General features: G+C 41.0%; 1 protein-coding gene across 1 annotated transcript in view; it reads right to left on the minus strand.

Annotated features, from left to right (window-relative positions):
- Positions 1 to 354: 354 nt before the first annotated feature.
- Positions 355 to 24309, minus strand: part of UNC80 (unc-80 homolog, NALCN channel complex subunit) — a 160047-nt gene continuing 136092 nt past the window's right edge. Inside the window, 10 exon segments of the mRNA XM_032222422.1 lie at positions 355 to 627; positions 3935 to 4137; positions 5538 to 5649; positions 6289 to 6370; positions 17728 to 17866; positions 18279 to 18458; positions 19496 to 19661; positions 20208 to 20392; positions 20563 to 20769; positions 22696 to 22819. Coding sequence (XP_032078313.1) covers positions 355 to 627; positions 3935 to 4137; positions 5538 to 5649; positions 6289 to 6370; positions 17728 to 17866; positions 18279 to 18458; positions 19496 to 19661; positions 20208 to 20392; positions 20563 to 20769; positions 22696 to 22819 — 1671 coding nt within the window.

Genomic DNA, 24309 nt, shown 5'->3' on the forward strand with positions numbered 1-24309 from the left:
AAGATCTCAATGTGGCCTGCCTTCTAAAAGTTTATACTCATTTTCTGCCTGTTTAATGTAATGTTTAATGCAATATTTTACTGGAGAGTCTAAGAAGCAGAAGATTCCTATGTCATGTTTCAGTTCTGTGTCTAAGAACATTCCAAGTTATTCCTCAATGATTCATTGGGTCCTGAGTCTAACTAGATCTTCCAAAGGCATAACTTATGAATTATGAAATATATTCACCCGCCAACAGGATATGAGATATCTCCCATTGTTTATAAAGTGCTCTTTCTTTACTTACATTACTTATAGAGAGCTAAGAAGATTAGAGGAAAGTCTCTGCTTCCTCTACTGTATGTTTCTTTCAAGTCAAACATGTGATTCATCCAGGCCAACATCAGTTTGACCCATCTCGACTTGGGTGAAGTTGAACTGGCTGGAAAGAAGGGGATTCTCCATCCCATTGTCTTCACTTATATGAAGCACAGTATCTTCATGCTGCAATAAGCTGGTTGTTTCTAAGCCTGTGAAGTCCTCAGCGCCAGAAAGTTGCGTCGTTGGAGAAGTACTATGAGCAAGGGCTGGCTTTGGCTCTGAATCCTCTTCCTTTTTTGTATCCTTTCCAGTAGCAAGTGTTTCAATCTGCAATGATTAGAAGTGGATGTATTGATTGATTGATTGTTTGATTGATTAAATGTATTGGCCTCTCCTCTTACCACAGGGGAATTCTGGGTTTAAAACATTTAGATGATCTCATACTTGTCCTATATTGAGAACTATGCTCCAACTTGCCATGAGTCTTGAGCCCACAGGACAAATACCCCAGAGGCCATTTAAGTTCACTCAGGCCAGAGATATCTAAACATTCCCTCAATTCAAAGTCCTTTATGGCAGTTCCCTCTGGCACAAAGATTGGGAATTTAAAATACTAGTTTTAGGCACTTGCTGTTTTGGTGGGATAGGAGGAATGGAAGGATGGATATAATTATTCGTCAACTCAGAGTCATCATCAGACTACTAAAACATCTTCAGGGATGGGACGGAGAATACTTGGAAGGCATTGTCTGATATCATTCAAGGCAAGACAATCATTTTTTAATCAGATAAATTCTCCCCAGCAATGATAGTTGCAATTTCTCCCAGCTTAACATAATCTTTTTTAACTTCATGTCTTAACACAATTTAGTTATTTTTTTTTAAAAGAATACAAGAAAGGGACTCCTTTCTTTAAACATTAGCTCACATTATTATTTCCCAATTCCCATTATTAAAATTATCTTCTCTTGTTTCCCTGACTGACTTAAAATACTCTTTCTCCTGCCTTTCGCCATTTCATTTCTTGTTACCACAATCTCTTACATACAACTCTATCTGCCCCAAATTTGTCACAGATATTTCTCAACGTATAAACAACTTTTGCTTCAAATGTCATTATCTCCAAAGCAGAATGTTACATTTTACGGAACATTTTCTTACAAAAAGTAACATAATAACATCAGAATTAAAAGGTGCAAAAGAAATAAAGGTGTACCCTCTCCAATTTTGATTTAATTTGACATATTTATCACTTAATAGTCATTTAGCCTTCCAAAAATATTTTATGGCAAAAAGCAAAAGAAGTATAGTCACTTTACAAAACAGATTTTAAAGATATGTAATTCAGAAACTCTTTTATCATTTTATGAATAATGTTCTAATACTCTGAAAATTCCAATCTGTTCTGAATTTTTTTTAAATGGTATCCCCATTCTTTTACCTTGGCTCATATAAGAAAATTGGCTTTATACACTTAGTACACGTTTCTCATGCTTATGCATTTTTTAAAACTATCCTGGGAGACACAGATTCAACTCCCTAGCCAATAATCTACCTCACAGGGCTGTTGTGCTGATAGGCTGGAGCCATGTATACTTCTTGAGCTCCTGAAGAAAAGATGGGCTATAAATATAATCAATCATTCAGTCAATCAAGGCACATTGAACATTTAATACAAAATAATTCTATTCGAGTTTTCCCTTCTTTTTTCCATATAAGAAAATGATTCCTTATATTTGAGAAGGAAGGGAATCTGCAGTATGGTAATGTTATGTCATGTGAGTAGCAGATAAAGAAATTTTGTTTTCATACATCTGCTTTGGTGTGCATAAACACCAAATTACATTCAATACATGTAATAAGTTTATTATTTACATGTATACCAAAACAACATTCAGATTAGGTATTAGTAAAATGCTCACACAAATTAGTAAAATGAGATTTACTTTCTATACTTTCCAGCATCATTTGTGTTGTTACCAGAGGTGGGTTCCTACCAGTTCGCACCTATTCGGTAGAACCGGTTCGTCAAATCTACTGAACAGGTTAGAAGAGGTTCCACCAGTGGACCCGGAAAGCAGGCCACACCTACAGAAGAGGTTCCAAAATGTTTTGAAACCCACCACTGGTCCTTGGATATGATTATTCTACACTATCATGCTCCTATTTATAAAACTCAGTGCCTCTGTGAAAGGTAAGGAGGACTACTGCGTTTGTGGTGCAATCAGAACATTGCGTGTGTTGAAGTTGTTTTAACGCAAACCAAAGATGCCTTTTAAAAAACAAGTTTACATCCTATTCTTATGCATGCCAGGGCTGTGTGTGGGGTAATTTAAGGTGGTTCTGACAAGTGTCGTCGGCATCTTCATATCCGGTCACATAGGCGGCAAGCCACTCCCATCCGGTCACATGGGCAGCAAAGCCACTCCCACAAAGGAGGCCACACCCACAAAGTAGGTTCAAACGATTTTTGAAACCCACCACTGGCTGTTACTCAAAGAAAAAGCACCTTTATCCAATTTGGGATAATTTAACCAGGTTTGGAAAGCCCTGGGCTAGAACCTGAGTTCTTATACATTTTCAGCCCGATTCATTCTGTTCTAGGCGTCTCCTGATTTACTTCATCCCCAAGAGCTCCTTTGCATTGTGAACTAGGAAAGGTTGCTCAGTTCAGTCCAAAATCTACCTAGGTTTTTACCTAGTCTAGCAGGCAAACCGTATCTCTGTGGAACTCCCATTACAGCCCAAGCAACATCACAAGTGCCTCTGGAAATCAAGAACAGTTATCCCATTTGATGGACTGGTGGAACAGACCCATCCTCCCTGCAGAGTTTAGTAGCCATGGACACAGCAGAGAGTGATCTGATCACAGCAAGAGACAGATTGCAAGATCTCCAAACCTTAGCTCACGTTACATCTGTCCTGAACTGGAAACTAGATCTAGCATATGGCCTCTTGCATAAGTTGACCCCGGGAAGTTCAGGTACTGATTAACCATGATTGTTGTGGGAGTTGTGAACTTCCAGGCCACCTCTGATTCCACCCCCATTAAAAAAAAAACATGCTTAAAACCCACTGCTGATCCAGAAATGAGGTTGAGTAACTGCTACCACTGAACAGCAGGGAGATGAGTAGAGCAGCAGCCCTCCCAATTTGTCCTTAGTACCCAACTAACAAATAAGGCTACGCATACAGTTATTTGTGGAATGGAAACGATAAACTGCCACCAGAGTTTCCCAGAAGACAATTCAATCCCCATGTCTCCAAAAAACAGTGTTTCTCAACCTTGGCTACTTGAAGATGTCTGGACTTCAACTCCCAGAATTCCCCAGCCAGCGAATGCTGGCTGGGGAATTCTGGGGAGTTGAAGTCCAGACATCTTCAAGTAGCCAAGGTTGAGAAACACTGCCATAAAGTGATGTAATTGTGGGAACTGTAAAGATAAAACAACAAGACAGCAGCAACTTATCTACAGCTGGACTAAGAGATTAGAAAGATACACTATACTTAATACTGTATGAGAAACCAAAGCTAAAATGCAAAGAATATAATACGGTACAAACTGTAGTTGCAATCATTAGCGCGCATATTTCACGGAAAATAGCAAGCATGTTTTTCTGCTTTATTAAATTACCTGGTGAGAAGAGATTGGACTATGGAGATCTGCCACAATAATAGTAGGCGATGACTTCGCAACAGATTTATTGGTTGCGTGCTTGCTATCTTCTGCGGGGATGTTCTTTTTGCTGCACTGGGCTGTAATCGGTGTAGGATCAGATTTTGAAGACGATGCCTCTGACTGAGCTTCAGTGAAGGTTACAGATCGTTTTTGATCCACTGCAAGTAATAAACAGCAATAGATACACAAGGATCAAAAAAAGGATCTGAATATGTGTCACCGTTATATTAAAAGAGAATTTGACAACTAGACAGATTCTTTGGGTATTAAAAGTTTCTTTACCATGTGGAACGGGAAAAAGGAATGATTACCCTTAAGATTAGTTGTTCTGTTTGCTTCACCTAACTAAAACAAATGAAACAGGATATTGGTACCAATACCCCCTGTGGGGAGGTAAATGAGTAATGAATGTCATGTCTCTGCTTTGGGAGATTGTGTAGAGGTCTACATGACACAGGAAAGGGGTCTACGTGACACAGGAAGGCCAGGTATTTGGGGATGATCGATAAGTTGTCAAAGAGTATAAAAGACTGTACACAACTGCCATTCGGGGTTCAGGTTTTGCTCCTGAACCTTTGCGCAAATAAACCTTTCCCTTTGACAAAGAGTTGGTCTTGTCTCATTTTCTGCAACAATATTAACAAAAGTAGAGTTGCTAATCTTAAAAGCGTGCTCCTGAAACTACTGCCTAAATAGATTTACCGGTACATCAAACCTCGCATCCCAAATTGAAACTGATACCAGGAACTTCCTTAAACCCAAGATGTACATTTAGAACTCGAGGTTGGCATATTTTGAACCTTGGCGACTTGATAGAACTTTAAGGATCACACCTCTTCACAGCAACAAGTTTCTACGTATCTCCTGTCTACAATTGCTTGAAGTCAGTTGTCTGGAAGGCCAGGGTACAGAATTACATTCAGCCACTATCTGCTGATACTGTGTTTTCTATTATATTTATTTATGCATAATTATGTCTAAGAGCCGAGGTGGCGCAGTGGTTAGAGTGCAGTACTGCAGGCCACTTCAGCTGATTGCAGTTCTGCAGTTCGGCTGTTCAAATCTCACCGGCTCAAAGGTTGACTCAGCCTTCCATCCTTCTGAGGTGGGTAAAATGAGGACCCGGATTGTTGTTGTTGTTTTTTTTAGAGTTTTGCCCAGAGAAAGTGATTCCAGAGAAGTCAAGCGGAATCTGAAGTTCCTGTGCAAAGCAAGAAGCTATTCTTCCCAATTCAAACCCCACCCCACCCCTTCACCAGTACACCAGTAGCCAATACAATATCACATAGGTGTTTCGACATTCGCTTGATAGCAATCCATCCCCAGGATGTAGCAACCTTGGTGTCAGGCTGGAGCCAGCTGGGAGGAAGCCCATCTATCATCAAGATAGCCCCCTCCCCTCCCAAAAACCCTAGGCTGTTGCAGCAAAAGCGAAAGCATGCAGAGAATGCAATCCTGATAGCCTCTCCCTCCTCCTCCATCAGAATGGCAGCATCCCAACAGGGGACCTATAGGTGAAAACCAGTAACTTCTTAGAATACTATGACTGTTTCCTCACCTGTTGGTTTTGTTTTGGGCTGAATGCTTCTACGTGTTGTTGAAAGTCGTGCTCCATGGCGGCTGTGAGGTTCAGTTTGGGTTTTCTGGCGTGATAGAAGAGGCCTCCTTAGCTAGAAAGCATGGATGCAATTGAATTAGATAAGGAAATTCTGAGATTTGCAAGTACTTATCTTCCTCCCACCTATTCATATCATGCCCTAATTCAGAAATCATTCTTGTTTCAGAAAGTCCACAAGATTCCTTAAAAATCTCTTAGCAAAGTCCCTTAACAGAGTTACATTGACTTTTTTCATGTTTGAATGTTTGAATGTTGAATGTTTATTTTATTTATATGCCACCCTTTTCCCCCGAAGGGGACTCAGGGCGGCTCACAACTCAAACCAGGGAAGGGGTGATACAGACAAATTAAAAAACGACACAAAAACAATGCATAGTTTAAAACACACGACAGTCATACCACTCGAGACGGGGGCAACGGTTCTTTAGCCCCAGGCCTGTCGGGACAGCCAGGTTTTAAGGGCTTTGCGGAAGGCCTGGAGGGTGGTGAGGGTTCGAATCTCCACGGGGAGTTCGTTCCAGAGGGTCGGAGCAGCCACAGAGAAGGCTCTCCTCCGGGTAGTCGCCAGTCGACACTGGCCGGCGGATGGAATTCGGAGGAGGCCTAATCTGTGGGATCTAATTGGTCTAGTGGAGGTAATTGGCAGCAGGTAATTGGCATCCAATCGGGTGCAACCTTGTTCTGAACTCACCTGTCTTAGGCCTCTTTTTCTCCCTAGTGGTTGCTGAACAAGGAGATTCTGGTGTCCAGGTTCACTCTGCACACTTGCTACCCTGTGTAAGTGTCAAGAATATTTCATTTATTAAATTTATAGGCCGCCCAATCCCGGGGGACTCCGGGCGGCTTACAACGAAAGAAGAAAAAAGAAAAGCAAAATAAGTAAAATAAATAGTTTAGAATTCACAACACGCATTCGTTCTAATCGGGGCTGGACCTTAACACTAAGGTCAACAGCCCCAGGCCTGCCGGAACAGCCAGGTTTTAACGGCTTTCCTGAAGGCCATGAGTGTTGGTAGGGTCCGGACCTCTGGGGGTAGCTGGTTCCACAGGGTCGGAGCAGCCACAGAGAATATGAGCATGACCACAGAATAACACAGGGCAGAGAAAGATTTTCTTTGCAAACGTTGTTAGACAATAACGACACAGTCACTTCAAAGATACAGTACCATCTTTGAAGGTTATGAGAGACTATTTAAGTTATATAGGAAGAGTTATGGCACTGAAGATCCTATCATTGTCCGAAGTTTATTTTTAGCCAAGGAATGATGCTTTCCATTTTACAATCCCCCCCCCTTCTTTGACATAACAGATCAATAATGAGGATGCCGTTTGAAAGCCTTAGCTTTAAACACTATATTGCAAATGTTAAATATTACATTGAAACATGTTTTCTTTGCAATCAGATTTGATAGGTATGCCATAGTTTTTAATAACTGGATTTCAATAGACAACAAAATGAATGATGAGCACAGGTTGACAAAGGTTTAACTTACAGCATTGGCACAGGGACTTTGGGGAAAAAGTTACCACACTGAACATATACTTGCAATTTCAACTCCCATTAAATAAGCACGCTTCAGAACGAGTAACTGGAATTTATTTATTTATCATCTTATTTATATTGCACTGTTAAACTTTGTGAAGGAATTAAAAAGGTAACAGGATTTCCAAAAACTTCCCTTAAATAGTGAGGCCCTAAACTATATAGAGCAGTGTTTCTCAACCTTGGCAACTTGAAGATGTCCGGACTTCAACTCCCAGAATTCTGGGAGTTGAAGTCCGGACATCTTCAAGTTGCCAAGGTTGAGAAACACTGATATAGAGCTTTCATGATCAATACCAATACAAATTAGGCACAAGAAGCAATTGGCATTTTTTGGTTTCTTTAAAAAAAAAATGGATGTACCAAATTATAAAAGGAGTCTGTATACTTTCATAATGAAATAGGCAGGAACATCTTACTACTACAGCAATTATTTTTATTCTACGTGTATATTAAAAACTAGATCCCTTAATCTATTTGCTTTCTAGCGGAAGACACTGATATTAGGAAGACAACCAATTCCTAAACCTCATAGTCAACCAGAAGATTGCTTTTTAGTGGCTAAATGCATATCACTCAACCTTTACATATGCCATCAGTAAGCCTATATACAATTTAACATTCTTCACAACAAATTCATATGATGGCATGCTTTGGGGCTCTTTAGTTAGTCATAAACCAGTGGTTCCCAAACTTGGCAACTTTAAGACTTGTGGACTTCAGATTAAGGTTAGTTTCTTCCAAAAGTTCCAATTTGTCTTCCGTTTCAGCAATATAATCTGTCATGACTGTCATTACTCCGATCATATCCTGCTTTGCCTGAGCAATTTTAGCATCAAATTGATCACATAAATCCGATATCAGTTGATTAATCTCCTGTCTGAAATCATTAAGCGTTTTGAGAAGGAATTCTTGTGTTAGCAAATCTCCCGTGGAGGGTGTAGGAGACAAGGGTAGCGACTTCATAGCAATTTTTGGAGATATGTTATTAAGGAAGCGCTTCTGTTTAGGTTTGGGAGCCATTCCAGAATAAAAATAAAAGACAAGCAATCAAGCGAGCCAAAAATCAAAGTCTGTGCTCCCCTCAGTTAATCTTTTAGCAATTAGTACGGAGAAGCCTTCAGGAGGGTAGGGTCAACTAGCTACGTCAGATCAAACACAAAAGCTACGAGATCGCCATCTTGTGACGCAGCTAAAAAAGAAAGGGAGCCTTTTGCGAAATTGAAGCTGGTATTTTAAATAGTAATAGAAGAAATTCCTCGGGAATGGTCCCCGCCCGGATTGGCTTTTAAATAGCTTAGCTTTGTCCTGGGGGGGGAGGCAATCTGCCTAGGCTGCAAAAAAGGCAGCGCGGAAAACTGGCCGGAGTAAAGGCTCAGCTAATGTTGAACCTCTTCTCCATTCACAGCAAAAAGAAAAGCTATGAATTACAAAGAGATCCTAACGACTGACCTCCTCTCTGCCCCTTTCTGCCAGAAAGGGGAGATATCTATAGATCTTATGAGATATACGAACCAGAGTCCTGGCAGGAGCTTTATTGAGCTCCCGACGGCGGCAGCTCCTCCCCTCGAAGCCCTAATTGCAATGTAAAAATTTAATAAGCAAAAAAGTATGAATGCAGAGAATGGTACCTTATGTCTCAGCCAAAGTCATGTGAGCTGGACAGAGAGAATGATTGACAGAAACATCACCCAGTTCTTTCGTGTCTAAGGCAGGATTAGCATTCAGTTTCCTGGTTTCTAGCCTGATGGCTCAATATTTTGAACAATCTGGCTTATTATTTATTGCTTTTAAGAAAATGAGAAAAATTTAAAATGCCGACATTTTGCAATATTTTGGCAGTATCTGTTCCATAAACATGATGTGGTTAGTCAATAAGGCACACGAGGAATTCTAAATCTATGTCTCCTTGCTTTAAGATTGGTCTCCTCTACAGATGATCATTAATGAATTAGTTTTTATCAAGCCTAAGAGAAATCTGGGCTGAATGTGACAAATACCCTTAGAACAAAATTAGTCAGCTAAGCCATATTTCTTCAGTTTACAAAATAGCAATATGAAAACCTGAAAACAGACTATCATGAAAGTCAAATGTGTATCAGAACATACAAACTGATACAAGTTTTTCCAAGATTTTAAAATTGTATACTGGTAGTAGTCACCAGCTAAAAATACCCTATACTAGGGTTGGCGAACCTTTTCTGCACCAACTTCCAATACAGGAGTGCGCACGTGTGCGGGGGAGCACCAGAAATTGGAAGAGCAGCTTCCCGGCACGCACATGTGGGAGCAGCAGAAACCAGAAGAGGAGTTCCCTAGAACATATGTGCGCCGTGACCCAACAAATGCATGCACGACAAAAGCGCGCCGACAAAACCGCGGCGCTAAAACCGCATCGTCATCAACACGCCGACAACAGTGCGCCGACAACAGCGCGCCAACAGAAGCGCGATTTAAGTTAAGGTAAGCGTTAGGGTCAGGGTTAGGTTTAGGGTTAGGATTAGGGTTAGGGTTAGGGTTAGGGTTAGAGCACACTTCTGTTGGCGCGCTGTTGGCGCGCTTCAGAGCTCATTCGTCAGCGCGGTTTAGAACTTGCTGTTTTGTCACCGCGGTTTCGTCGGGCGCGCTTTTGTCGGTCGCCCTTTTGTCAGTGAACCCATGTGCACAATGGGAAGTTGAGCTTCCAGTTTCCAGTGTGCGCATGCACACCGGCCACATGGTTTTCCAGTTTCTGGCGCACATGCATGCACAAAGACCAGCTGGTCGGCATGCATGCATGCACCCGAAACAGGAAGCTCAGCTTCCCGGCACACGTACGCATACCAGGGAGCTGCACTTCCAGTTTTCAGTGCTCCAGCACATGCAAAAGACCAGCTGCCTGATGCACATGTGCACACTGGAACTTGGAAGAGCAACGGGTGATGGTTGATGCGCCCAGAGAGATAACTCTGCATGCCACTTCTAGTACGGGTGTCATAGGTTAACCATCACAGCCCTATACTAACTGAAAATAATACCTATGATTAAAGTGCATAGTAGTAGTAATACTGCACTCAGTGTATGGAAAAAAATTAATTGATGTACAGATATTAGATACTTGACCACAGCTGCAGAATTCTGATACCGTAGCTGATATAATAAAAGCAATAAAGCAGTAATAAAAGTAGGTTAGATCTGCGTGGTGTATCCTTCTTAGTCTGATGGAGCTGATATGGTTGACACCAATTTTTCAAGTCTGAATATTACCTTTCCTCCCTCTTTTACCTTCATGAGAATTGGGGGTGGGTGGGGCTGTTTGTGCCTGAGGTGTTATCCCAAATTACTTTCTTGGCCTGGGCTCAAGTATTGTTTATCTAACCATTGCCTTAGCAATAGCAGTTAGACTTATATACCACTTCATAGGGCTTTCAGCCCTCTCTAAGCGGTTTACAGAGTCAGCATATCGCCCCCACAGTCTGGGTCCTCATTTCACCCACCTCGGAAGGATGGAAGGCTGAATCAACCTTGAGCCGGTGAGATTAGAACCGCTGAACTGCAGATAACAGTCAGCTGAAGTGGCCTGCAGTACTGCACCCTAACCACTGCGCCACCTCGGCTCTTATAATTCTTGATAGCAGATCCTTCTGACTTTCAAGGCAAACTCTTTGTGACATTAACAACATCTCTAGACTAGGCAAAAGAGACGGTTAACCAGCCCTTAAAGAGAAAAAGACTCCAGCACCTCTCCACCAATAATCAGCACTCACATCAGCATAGATTAACTCCAATTTCAGATCAACAATCAAGTAAGCAATACCCCAATCAATCAAGAATTGTTTATATTTGCTCCCCTAACTAATTCTAGTACTGCCCGCAATTCCACAGATGGTAGGAATGGGAAAACATATTGATGATCACAATACGATGTAAATTTGAATGCGCTTGAAATGCAAAGAATTTAATACATAAACTGGCTAAGTGGTACGATCCTTTTTCTACACCAGAGCTGAACCTGAAAACCAGCTCTGAATAGCAGAAAACTGCTCCTTTCCACTCTATTAACACCTTAACCGGGCTAACAACTCCTCCTTATGACAGTGCAAATGACTGTCCCTTGGTATTTTCCCAGGCTTAAGTTTCTAAGGAAGACAAGTTATTTATAAGAGAGCAGTTTCATAGCCAGCCACCCACACAAGGATACTTATAGGAGATTATCAAACTAGTGTTTTATAGTCGAATGATACCTTCAGATACTTATTCAGATTCAATCACTGAGTGGTCTTTGCAAGCCAGTACTTTGTTTTGTTTTTAAATTGAATTTAAGCAGATAATGGTATAATAAATGATGCTAAGAATAACAATAATATAAGGATGCTCTGTTGAATATATCCTTGGGTGCTGCTCCATACATAAGCAATTACAATGGAAACATAGAGGACTCTTGATATTGTCTTTTTAATTTTCCTAGCATTATCAACTTTCAAAAAAGTTTAGAGGGAATAGATTTTTGTCTAGAAAAAAATCCCCATAGCTAATTCTACCCAAATTCAGATGAAAAAAAATAATAATACTTTTTGTCATCTATTTGCTCTCTTTCATTTAATATTTCAAAATTAATGTTTTGAAAGTCTCACCAGGTTTTATTTCATTTTAAAAATTGAAAGATGGAAAGTAAACATAAGCAGCCTAGTAAGCAGTTACCTTCTATATTTCCATTTCCATTTATTGAATTTATAGGCCGCCAATCCCGGAAGACTCCGGGCGGCTTACAGAAATAAGAAATATTAAAAAGAGTTAAAACAGATAGGACACAACAAATTAAAAAACACAACATGCACCCATATATAAGTGGTGGGTACTATTCCTAGGCATACTGACTTAATAATACAATAAAATATTACTAATTTACAAGTACTAAGTACTTTTTTATTATTTGGTCATCTATGCAATGTCTACTATTGCCTGATGGTAAAATTCCATTCTAATTAATCCTATGCATGTTGTCCACTATATAGAAAATGTAGTTCATATTTATTTTGAGTTAAGTTGTCTTTTGGGAAAAAAATCTTCAAATGCAATCCTCCCTATTGGATTTCACAGAAATAATATAGCAGTTACAAAGTAAATAAATTCATTATCATAATCTCCTGCACAAAGCTACTAATTAAAAAAAATATTTTTTTTCAGATTTATTCCCAAATTTTGACAGCCCTATTATTTCTGGAATACCTTACATATTTGTCCAAAAAGGTATGCTACTGAAGTCAACGGTGGCATCAGATAAATTGATTTTATTTCATTTTTTCATTTAATTCTTATTCAGACATATTTGATTCATATTTTAAATTCCTACTTTCTATACACAAAAGTGTATTTTTCTCTCCCACATATGTTATCACATCCTGACCATAAGATTGATTCATGTGGCTGGGGCAAATTAACATAAATACATCGATCTTTGTGAATTGTAAGAATAATCAATGTGACAAACCCAATGATATGTAATCTCCTGTTTTTAATATCTAAAAACATTGACAAATCAAAGGAAAGAATAGCAATAGCAATAGCAGTTAGACTTATATACTGCTTCATAGGGCTTTCAGCCCTCTCTAAGCGGTTTACAGAGTCAGCATATCGCCCCAACAGTCTGGGTCCTCATTTTACCCACCTCGGAAGGATGGAAGGCTGAGTCAACCTTGAGCCGGTGAGATTAGAACCGCTGAACTGCAGATAACAGTCAGATAACTGTTAGCCTGCAGTACTGCACCCTAACCACTGCGCCACCTCGGCTCTTTCAAGAAGTAATTCCCAATAACCCCACTTAATATTGCCTGACTGGTGGAGTATTAAAGAAGGCAGCAGTCTTCACACAGCTGATACAATTTTCTATAATATTTTTTTATGGGGGAAAATAGGAATCTTCCTAGCTATAGTAGATCAGTTGAGAATCACTAGCACAGTAGAACAGCAACTATGATTCAAATGACTGAACTGAATTAAAGGCACAGTCAACCCATTATATCTTAAAAATAATAAACTTTAAAGGCATTATGTCTCTCTTATTCCTTGCACAAGGAGCAGAGGTGGGTTCCTACTAGTTCGCACCTATTCGGTAGAACCGGTTCGTCAAATCTACTGAACCGGTTAGAAGAGGTTCCACCAGTGGAGCCGGAAAGCAGGCCACACCTACAGAAGAGCTTCCAAACTTTTTTGAAACCCACCACTGGTCCTTGGATAGGATTATTCTACACTATCAAGGTCATATTGATAAAACTCAGTGCCTCTGTGAAAGGTGAGGATGACTACTGCATTTGTGGTGCAATCAGAACATTGCGTGTGTTGAAGTTGTTTTAACGCAAACCAAAGATGACTTTTAAAAAACAAGTTTGCATCCTATTCTTATGCATGCCAGTGCTGTGTGTGAGGTAATTTAAGGTGGTTCTGACAAGTGTCGTCGGCATCTTCATATCCGGTCACATGGGCGGCAAGCCACTCCCATCCGGTCACATGGGTGGCAAGCCACTCCCACAAAGGAGGCCACACCCACAGAGTAGGTTCGAGAATTTTTGAAACCCACCACTGACAAGGAGGGTATTTTAATTCCAAAGAAGACATTGCCAGATGTCAAATTTCAGGAAAACATTTTTCTTTTTTCGCTGGGGAAATGGGTTAAGGTTTGATTAATGCTTGAACTGTAATCACAATAAGGATATTACACTAATCCAGTGTTTCTCAACCTTGGTGACTTTAAGTCTCGTGGACTTCAACTCCCAGAATTCCCCCAGCCAGTTGAAGTCCACGGGACTTAAAGTCACCAAGGTTGAGAAACACTGCACTAATCAATTACATCCACTCATTTCTGCAATCTCTCTTTAGTAGCCAAAAGCATTATATTTATAACTAGTTACAGGCAAAAAAAAAAAAAAAAAAAAAGGAAAAGGAAAAAGAGTTGAAAATAAGGTTCCTTTTGGGTTCCTCCCCACCTTCACTTTCTTGAGAATAAATAATTGTCTTCTTTAGAAGGTGAGAGCAAAATCCAGGTAATTCACTTTCATACAGGTAGTCCTCAATTTACCACTGTAATGGAGCCTGCCCATCATGGTCATAAGTCATGATAGTCAGTAAGTGAGCACCACAGTTAAGGAAACACTGTGATTGTTAATGAAACAATGGTTTGCTATGGGTGCGATTTTGTTGGAAAACTGGAAGTAAGTGGGAGTTTTTGGCATCGTTGTCCTAACGTGGTCACAGGACCATGGGACCCTGAAAATGGCTGCCAAATTGGAACTTTGAACCTGGGTTGTAAGTAACCCCAAGATAGAACTGGCAGAACTGATAGGGGGTTGAGGACTAGCTGTAATATAAAGAACATTGTAATCAAGCCATTTACAAAAAAAAGCCGATATAATTCTGAGAAGCACAAACTGCTAACTCTGTACAACCCAGGGATGTGCAGTCAGAGGAGGCAAGGGAGGCAGAGCCTCACCACTGTCATCATGAAAAGAAAAGAAAATGTAAAAGGAAAAAGGTGAGAGCTGAGATCAGGCTGAGCTAGTTGCTCCCAGAGTCACCACGGATGACTCTGCTTAGTGCTTAACTGTTTAAAAAAGCCTCTTAAAAAGCGCCCTCTACAGGAGGCGGCAGGAGAACGACGTGCCTCATCTAGTCTGGCATTTTATGATCACTCGAGCAGAATTAAGCAAGGGTTAAAAGCCTAAAAATTCCTGACATAGGTGCGGCACCTCGTTCTCCTGCCTCCTCCTGTAGAGGCCGCTTTTTAAGAGGCTTTTGTTAAACAGTTAAGCAGAGTCATCCACACGGTGACTCTGGCAGCAACTAGCTCAGCCTGACCTCAGCTCTTGCCTTTTTCCTTTTACATTTTTTTTCTTTTCATGATGGCAGGCAAGAGCAGAGTTGAAATCCTCTCTGAAACGGCTGGAAAAGGTACGTGTGGGTCGGAGGGAGGGGGAGGAATTCAAACTTCATCCTCCTGGTGCAACTTTGTGTGTGTGTGTGTTTGAGAGAGGAGGGAGGGAGGGAGGGAGGAGGGGAAGAGAGAAGAAAAAGAAAGAAGGAAACTTATTTAGCAAAGGAGAAAAACAAATCGGAACTGAGCATGCCTGGCTGTGGAATTCTGGGAGTTGAAGTCCACAAGTCTAAAAAAATTGCTGCCTCACCAGCCATAAACCTCACCGCACGTCACTGGTACAACCATATCATTATGATTAATCTATATGGACACTAACCAAATGCATATACAAGATTAACATAGTAGGAACAAATTGAAGGAGCCTCTTTGTTTTTAAAAGCCTCCAGCATGTACTTGAAATATATTTGTTAGTAAATGGGTGATAAATGTTTCATGTATTCCTATGGCCAAACATACAATGGGAATGAGAGAAGAAGAGAACTGCTCCAACAGATAATCTAGATGGTTTGCCACACTGCTTTTTGGATTCTATTTTGCCAATAAAGGTTGAGCCAGACAGAACTCACAGCTTGCTCAAGGTTGCTACACCTTTGCCTTGCAAGCCTAACCATCAGTGAAGAACAAGGAACTGAAATGGAGGAGAAGAGAATCAGGATGGAAGGAAGACAGTGAAGACAGGGGGAGCAGATGGTTCCCAGCACAGACACCGACATACAGTACCTAGAGAGGCTGCCCTCAGCGGCCAGGCCCTGGGAATCCTCGAGGACATTGGGTTCACTGCAGGATGGGCAAGGAGGTGAAGCGTTTAAGGAAGAAAATATGTTTTTAAAGCATGCAATTGTCTCTGCGTTCAAAGAAATCATGTATCAGAAGGATAGCAAAGAAAATAAAGCAGAGCAACTTGGCCTCAACGCTAATTCACTGAAGAGAAGCAAATAAAAAAAACTGAGAGACGAATTTTCCTCCAGTCTAAAGAGCTTTCTGCATAGAGAAGATGTGATGCAAGGAATCTCCACATTTACACAATACATTTGAAGGCTAACTTCCATCTAGTCTCAGTGAAAAATACAAATTCACAGCAGTAAACCCTCTTTCTTTTCCTAGGCATAAAAGGCATTTGAGATTCCCATTTTCCTCTACTTCCCAGCCATTGAACTGATCTACTGAGGTGGGAGATGCTAAAAAAGACTTATTTAGAGAGGATATATGGAGTAGGACACTTATCCAACCCGAGGGCTTAGAAGAACTTCCAGTCCTCTGATCTCCCAACTGTATATTTGGAAAGATAATTAAAATATCCTCAGTAGCAGAGAAGTCAATGCTCTCTTATGATGAATGGGATCTTCGAGCCATCCAGCTGTCTAAAACAGTCATCCACTGTTTAATAACATCATTCATATAACTTTGGGAATATTATGTGCAATGCTATCTCTTTTTTTCTGGTTTGTAATACAATAGCACATTGCAACTAAAGTAGTTATAAAAAATATTCAAACCTTTATCTATTTCACTTATCAGTTGTTGGGAATCAAAAACTCTTTAATTAAACTGATAAATGCTTGTAATTCTATTGATTAACCCCACCCCAATATGATAAGGAAAATATTTTTTCAGCTTATAAGTAGAATATATAGCAGAATTTTACTGGTTTTAAAAAATATTAAAGGCAAGATAAATGTGATTTCTTTTGTATTAAAGCCAAAATTATTTGAAAAAATCGACAACTGCAAGCAGTGTTAGTAGATTTGACGTGGAAGAGACCTCCGGAATTCAGGGAGCAGCTTTCTGTGACTAATTAAAGTAGCCATAGATGAGGAACAGAAGATCTTTGGCTCTTCTGTGATATTTTTGAACTTAAATAAAATTGTTTTTAAGCAATGAGAAAAGCAAAACACAAGAGCCTACACAGTGAATTCAGACAAATTTGTTTTCCAGTTAGTAGCCTAGGTTTATAAAGTTTCATCTCCTTTGTTGTGTTTTCACTGTCCAGACTTATCTAAGAAAAAAAACTACCTAAGCACTGTTAGGTATATGTTACCAGGTTAAATCCATGTCAGTTAGTTACCTTAATTAGGTTTGGGGGTAGGTGGGTTTACAGAGATCTCTAATACTTGCAAAATGATTGTGAATATAAATCATTAGCAGTCCAAAGCTGTTGCTTTACTACTTTGTGTACAACTATTCCTGTATTCCTCCATTTCTGTTTGTCTCTGCCTTTCACAAGGATATTTTCAAAGGTTTATTACAAGGATAAATTTGCTTGGAAGGCAGTTTGTTCAATGTGGAATTATAGAAATAGCTCAGCCATTCGTGGATCTCGCCTCCAAACCAAATATGTTTGCTTTCGGTTTTTAATAGTGCATTTGAAAACATTTCAGACAGAGATAATATTTCAGCACCAGGCTTCTGAACCTTAGTAAGTCATGGAAAAGCAACATTAACTAATACAGCTCTTTTTGCAGTTGGGGGGAAGTACCTAAGGAAGCCTGGATTTTAAAAATGAGGATAACTAAATATATCTCTTTTGCAAACCCTTGTTAAAATCCAGGACTGGGTCTGTTTTATTTTGTCTGATCTTCTCACCCCAACATCTCTGATTTACAAGCCTATATTACACCTTTGTCATTTCTGTTTCTTGGGGAAAATATCAGGAAATGGAAAGTAGTCCATTTTGTTACCTCTGACTGGGTAACATCCCCACTTCAGGCTGAGGTGCAGATATGCTGGAGAGATGGCTGGAGAATCTCCTCCGCCCAATGGAACCCATAAGGTATGCTTCCTGTTCACTTACCACGCTGGGCATACTCACGGAATCATCTGGAAGGAATGGAATGGAAAAAAAATGGGAAAAAAAGGGGTCACAAATTGCAATCATGTGACTGCAGACACCATAGCCAGCCATAAATGTGATCCGGTTGCTAAGCACCCAAATTGCAATCACATGATGTGGGGTGATGGTAAGAGTGGGTATAGATGGTAAGTCACTTTTTTCAAGACTATTGTAACTCTATCACAGTGGGTCCCAAACTTGGCAACTTTAAGACTTGTGGACTTCAACTCCCAGAATTCTCCAGCCAGCTAGCTGGAGAATTCTGGGAGTTGAAGTCCACAAGTCTTAAAGTTGCCAAGTTTGGGAACCACTGCTCTATCAGAGTCCCTTGGATTGAGATGGGCAACTACAGAAATTAATGAAATAAATCAAATCATGTCTAAGTTAGTGGATACTCACTTTCCTCATCTTCTTCATCTGTCCTGCTTAAAGTATCCTGGGAGGCTTGCTGGGAAGGCTCACTATCCTGTTCCCAAACGGTCCCAGTACCAGTATTGGAGCGGGACATAGTGGCGAGGCTCAGTCGGTAAGCAGAGGTGGAGGTTCCCACGGTGCTGATGGAGGTCTTCCCTTGGTAAGCTAAAACACGAGCGACAATTATGCTGGTGGAATAACATCATCAAAACAAAAGGAAAGGGGTGTGATTCTGAGCCATCAGCTGAAGCGTGTGAAGGATTAACAGTGTGGATAAAGAAAGGAGCAACTTTCTTTTGAAATGCACCTAGTTTAATTTCATGCTCCTATGAAATAGCAAGAAACATTTCACTATGCTTAAGAATGCCTCATTGGAAATTATAACCTGTTGTGGCCCAGCAGGAGCCATTGGAGCTGCCACCAGACTCCGACAGCGAGGGGCCCTATGAATCGGCTCTAGAGGATGTGGAGGACCCTGGACAGGGTTCCGACTCTGAGCAGGGCACAGAGAGGCTGGTTGGCCACCAGGAGGTGCCTGAGCCTTGGACCAGTGGGGAGGAGACAAGGGAGAGTGAGCCTGCGTCCAGCAGTGAGTTGTTCCTGGATGACCGGCACCGAAGAGCTAATAGGCGTCAGAAACAGGAGGTAATTGCACTCAGCTGGTGGTCATTAGGCTCCTCTTCAGACTATAAAAAGACTGCTTGTGCACATGCCTCTCTTGCAGAAGTCAACGTGTTGACTAAAAGTTGGAGAACTTTTGTAACTAACTTGGCAGGCTGGATTGCTGCCAAGACTTGTCTGAGTTGCTGCCAAGGTCCTTATCTGTTTGTTCTGCTTGGCTTTTAGCAACTGAGGTTTTGGTTTCTTGCTATTAAAGTACATTCCAGTTAAGCTTGTCTCGGCATTCGTTACTGGACGGAGGAGTGGGTCAGAACAGTAACCGTCACACATTTTTCTCCCAGTGTCATAAATTAAACTCTACTTTTTAGTAAACGATCTCTCAATCACAATCACAATTCAAGTTTACAACTGCTTATAATTTTGAATGAGGATTCCTACATTATTTATCAACGTTCAGATTTCTCATTCTATAACATGTGTTTGATGAGAAGAAAAAACACTTCGTGTTCAGCCTGATGCTGGTATTGATGCACTTTCCTGTTTCCTCATCTTCACCCTCCCTTTTCTACCGGTATCCTCACCTGATCCACTATGCACAGCCTCCTTGAGGATCTTCAGTTCATTATTGAATTCTGCAATGAGAGAGCTCTTACAGAGAGGCCGGGGGATGAAGCGCCGCTCCAGCTGGTCAGCAATGTGTTGTCGGGCAGTTAGTTCCTCATGATTCTCAGCTGGCTGGGCTAGCAACTGAGGACGACAATGGCAGGGGACAGCCATGAAGACTGGAAAATTTTCCTTGCTATTAATGCACATACAAAACAACTCTTCTCGGCCATTTACCACGAGGCCCGTCTTTTACAAATCCAGAATGAATTAGCAATAGCAATAGCAGTTAGACTTATATACCGCTTCATAGGGCTTTCAGCCCTCTCTAAGCGGTTTACAGAGTCAGCATATCGCCCCCAACAACAATCCGGGTCCTCATTTTACCCACCTCGGAAGGATGGAAGGCAGAGTCAACCTTGTGCCGGTGAGATTTGAACAGCCGAACTGCAGAACTGCAGTCAGCTGAAGTAGCCTGCAGTGCTGCATTTAACCACTGCGCCACCTCGGCTCTTAGGCATATTAATTTGCAAACCAATACTTTTGAAACTGAATTTCTGAATTTGAGGGGGTTTTGCTTGCAAAAGCACCTTATCGCAAAGAAATGTCTTGTCCCTATCGGTACAATAATAAATCCTGTATATCATTTTTTTTTAAAAAAAAATTCTGACTGATAGCAGAGTGAATTACCTTGCATTGAATAAAGGGTCGAAGAAGTACAAAAATAGGAATTCGAGTGCGTACAATGAAATCCAGGAAATCCCACAGGGCCAGCCCTCCAACTTTCCGCAAAGCCATTTCTTTGACTTGTAGGCTCAGCCAATACCATTGGCTACCAAGCTGCCTCTCAAAACAAACAAGGATCACCTTCAAAGCTAAAAAATGAGACAAATAAGTCCAAAAAAATTAAACAACAGTATAGGGATAACAACCCAATGCATACTTGCACATTCAAGATTTGGAGTAGACTATTTTTGGGAGGAAAACTTGGTCATCCTGTCAGCTTGATCTCAATTTTCATTGCCAGATAGAATTTCTTACTCACCCAAGTAGGCGGCTTGACTGGTGGATTCAGCCAGCCCTTCCTTACGCAGGTCCTTTCCTGCATCTCCCGGGGTGGAGCAGTGGGCAGGGGAGCTCTCCAGCATGAAGTTTTTACTACGCGAAGTGCTAATAATGCGAGGTGGCAGTAAAATGTTAATGACTGTCTGGAGCAGCAGGAGAACTTCGGGCTGCTCCAGCCAAGGACTGTCTGCATGATATCAAAAGGAAAAGACAAAGAGCAGATCAGGCGTTGATTCCCGTAAGAGGTTCAAACCCCACATGATGACACATAGATGTTCTGCAAACCACAATCGGCTTCCCCACCTTTTCCTTCTGTAAGCGAAAGACAAAATGATTCAAGAACAAACACGACAAAACAAGACAAAGGAATCATGCTCCTTCTTGGCATTCCTATCCTGTATTATATTTGGTTTTGATTCTTTAAGAATTGAGGCTCATACTGAACTTCACCCGTATTCTCCCTGGGTTTACTAACCAAAGAGACATATACGCGTAACCCATCAAAACCGCACTCGACTAAGCCGCACCCGATTAAACCGCGTCGCTGATGTCATAAACAGGGCGACAACAGCCAGCGCGGAGAAAGAAGGGCGCTTTAAATAGCGCTTTGAAAGCAAGCTGATTCAACTTAAGGTAAGGGTTAGGTTTAGGGTTAGCTTTAGGGTTAGGTTAAGGGTTAGGGTTAGGGTTAGGGTTAAGTTAAGGATTAGGTTAAGGGTTAGGATTAGGTTTAGGGTTAGGTTAAGGGTTAGGTTTAGTGTTAGGTTTAGGGTTAGGTTAAGGGTTAGGTTTAGGTTTAGGATTAGGATTAGGTTTAGGGGGGTTAGGTTTAGGTTTAGGGGTTAATTTTAGGTTTAGCGTTTACAGCGTGCTTCTGTCTCCGCGCTGTTGTCGCCCTGTTGATGACGTCAGCTATGCGGTTTAGTCGGACGTGGTTTAGTCGAGTGTGGTTTTGTGGTGGAACCCATACACAGGCCTTAGCCCTAAGGACTAAGCTGGACTCTCCCACGCAAAGTGTCAGGTGGCAGATCAGCTCCCAGCCGAAAGTGTGAATGAAACCTTTGGAACAAAATCTGATGCACTGCAGAGACGATCATGTTGAGTAAGAGAGTTTAAACCATACAGGAAGAGTAGCGTCTATAGAAGCTGTGCGTTTCGCTTGTTTGCCCCGAATTTTTCTTACATATATGTTGTGACTCAGCAGATGTCTTCTGTGAGTCTTTTCAGGATGCAAGGTCAACGATGCAGCTGGGGCTCGTTAGTGGGGTTCTGGTGATAAAAGAACGGATAGTGCCACGCCCTGGTTGCAGGAGTCAACGTACGTTCCTTGGTTCGGGCAACATTGATGGATCATCAATCGTGGTTTATGTAAGATACACTTGGAAAAGTGCTTTGTGTTTCCTGTAACCCTGATTCAAGAAGATACACTTGGAGAAGTGCTTTGATTTCTGTAACCCTGATTCTTAGAGACTTTGGAAGAAGTGTTTTGCTTTCGTTTTGTTCAACGTGTGTTGCCGTAAGAAAGATTTGTTTTCATTCCGTTATCTGGTCAGAGACTGTATTTATGTTATTTTTGGGCTCGAAGCCAGTCTGAGCCAAGAACTGATAAAGAAAGTTCCTTTTAAGTTTGTCTGCTTGCCGTTTGTTAACGAGCCGAGAAGGGGGGACAGAACACATATAGGTGACTTTTTGCTTTGTCCGGCCTGCTCTGTCATTGTGGTGATTTCAAAAAGGGGAGTTCCTCTGTCAAAGATTTAATTCCGAAAACACAGCTGAAATGAGAGCACACCACAACACACCAATGTTCTCATCCAAGTCCTCAACAAACCCTACAGACAATACACCAGAACAGTGTTTCTCAACCTTGGCCACTTGAAGATGTCCGGACTTCAACTCCCAGAATTCCCCAGCCAGCAAATGCATTCGCTGGCTGGAGAATTCTGGGAGTTGAAGTCCAGACATCTTCAAGTGGCCAAGGTTGAGAAACACTGCACCAGAAAGAACGCTTGGGCCAAAAGAAACATGAAAGGTATAACAATGCACAAAATTGATGTTTCAGAGAGGCAGGCAGGAGGGGGGGGGGGAAACAAAACATGATTTCTGTTAATCAGACCTTTGCTTCCCGATCCTACTGTGAGCACAAATGGAATCAGTAGATTTAAAAGCATCCCTTCCCTTCTCTCCTGATTGGTGAATGGGGAGATCACATGGCTTAAGGGAAAATCTTCTTTTAAAGCCTGTGCAGTGATAATAAAAAAAGATTGAATATTAATTAAAACTGGTAGATTAAAACAGCAAATTTTTAAAAAGTTGAATCCGTAGATACTTAGTTCACTCAATATATCACAGGATAGGTTCATCACCTTCGATTTTTAGCTTCAACATAATCAGTTGATTAAACATTCAAGATTTGGGGCTCATTGGCCTATTTGTTTTAGTCTAAACAATGCTGATAATTACCTATGCCAACTCAAACCAAAAGTTCTGAAATAAATAAAAATCTAGAAAAAAATCAAGGAAAAGTATTTCAGTCATTTTTAAGAATTCACTACATCTCTCTAAAAATGTACATTTGGAAGACCATACCTATCATTTTGTTTTGATCCTGTTTCTGCCAAATGCCAAAGTTTGGACAGATGGGAACCGGAGCAGAAAGCCTACATCTGGAAAAAAATGTCATATCTTCTTCCTTCTCATCTTATTTTAGCATCAATGAAGAACTTCTCCCTCCCCACAAACAAAGCACAGAATTTGCATTTTCCATAGGAGCAATGCAATGTAGCATCCCAAGTTATTCCACAGAGTTTGGGCTATTAAAAGAGTATACCTGATAATGAACAATTTTAAAAATCATTAACAGATATAAATCCTAGATTATCTTCATCTGTTTGACAGAAATATTTAAGTAATTGAAAGGGTAAAAGATGGAGGGAAGGAGAGAGAGAGAGAGAGAGAAGCTGTCAATTAAGTTCTGGAAATCTGGGATCGTAAATTGATAAGCAATATCTTCTAGAATTAATGAATGGGTTTGCAAACTGGGAATTATATGGAATACTTCAGAGGACGTAAGGTAAAAATGCCTGATCTTCAGATTCATGTAAAGCACTTCTGTGGAATTAGCTTTAGCTTTTCAAGTTCTCAACCTACAAAAGACTTTATCGCTTCAGCACTTTTGTAGCTCTTATTATTCATCTAAGAAGCAAAAACAAATAACGCTAATCTACATTGTCAGGAAATATAGTTGTCGCTCATGCCAGGTTCTTTGGTTGGCTTCAATCTGCACAATTCCAATGTGACTCAGTGGAATTATGCTAAATCGACACCCACCAAAGACTTGGAGAGTTGCTAAGTGCTATGTATGAAACTTCTGTGACCTGACAAATGCGCGCACAACAAAAGCGCGCCGACGAAACCGCGGCAAGAAAACCGTGACGTCATAAACGTGCCCATAACAACGCGCTGACAAAACCGTACCCACAAAAGCGCGATTCAACTTAAGGTAAGGGTTAGGTTCAGGGTTTGCTTTAGGGTTAGGTTTAGGTTTAGGTTTAGGGTTAGGTTCAGGGTTAGGTTCAGGGTTCGGTTCAGGGTTCGGTTTAGGGTTAGGTTTAGGGTTAGGGTTAGGTTTAAGGTTAGGTTCAGGGTTAGGTTTAGGTTTAGGGTTAGGGTTAGGTTTAAGGTTAGGTTTAGGGTTAGGTTCAGGGTTCGGTTCAGGGCTAGGTTCAGG

This window comes from Thamnophis elegans, chromosome 1, assembly GCF_009769535.1.
Source record: "Thamnophis elegans isolate rThaEle1 chromosome 1, rThaEle1.pri, whole genome shotgun sequence".
In the NCBI taxonomy this organism is placed as follows: Eukaryota; Metazoa; Chordata; class Lepidosauria; order Squamata; family Colubridae; genus Thamnophis; species Thamnophis elegans.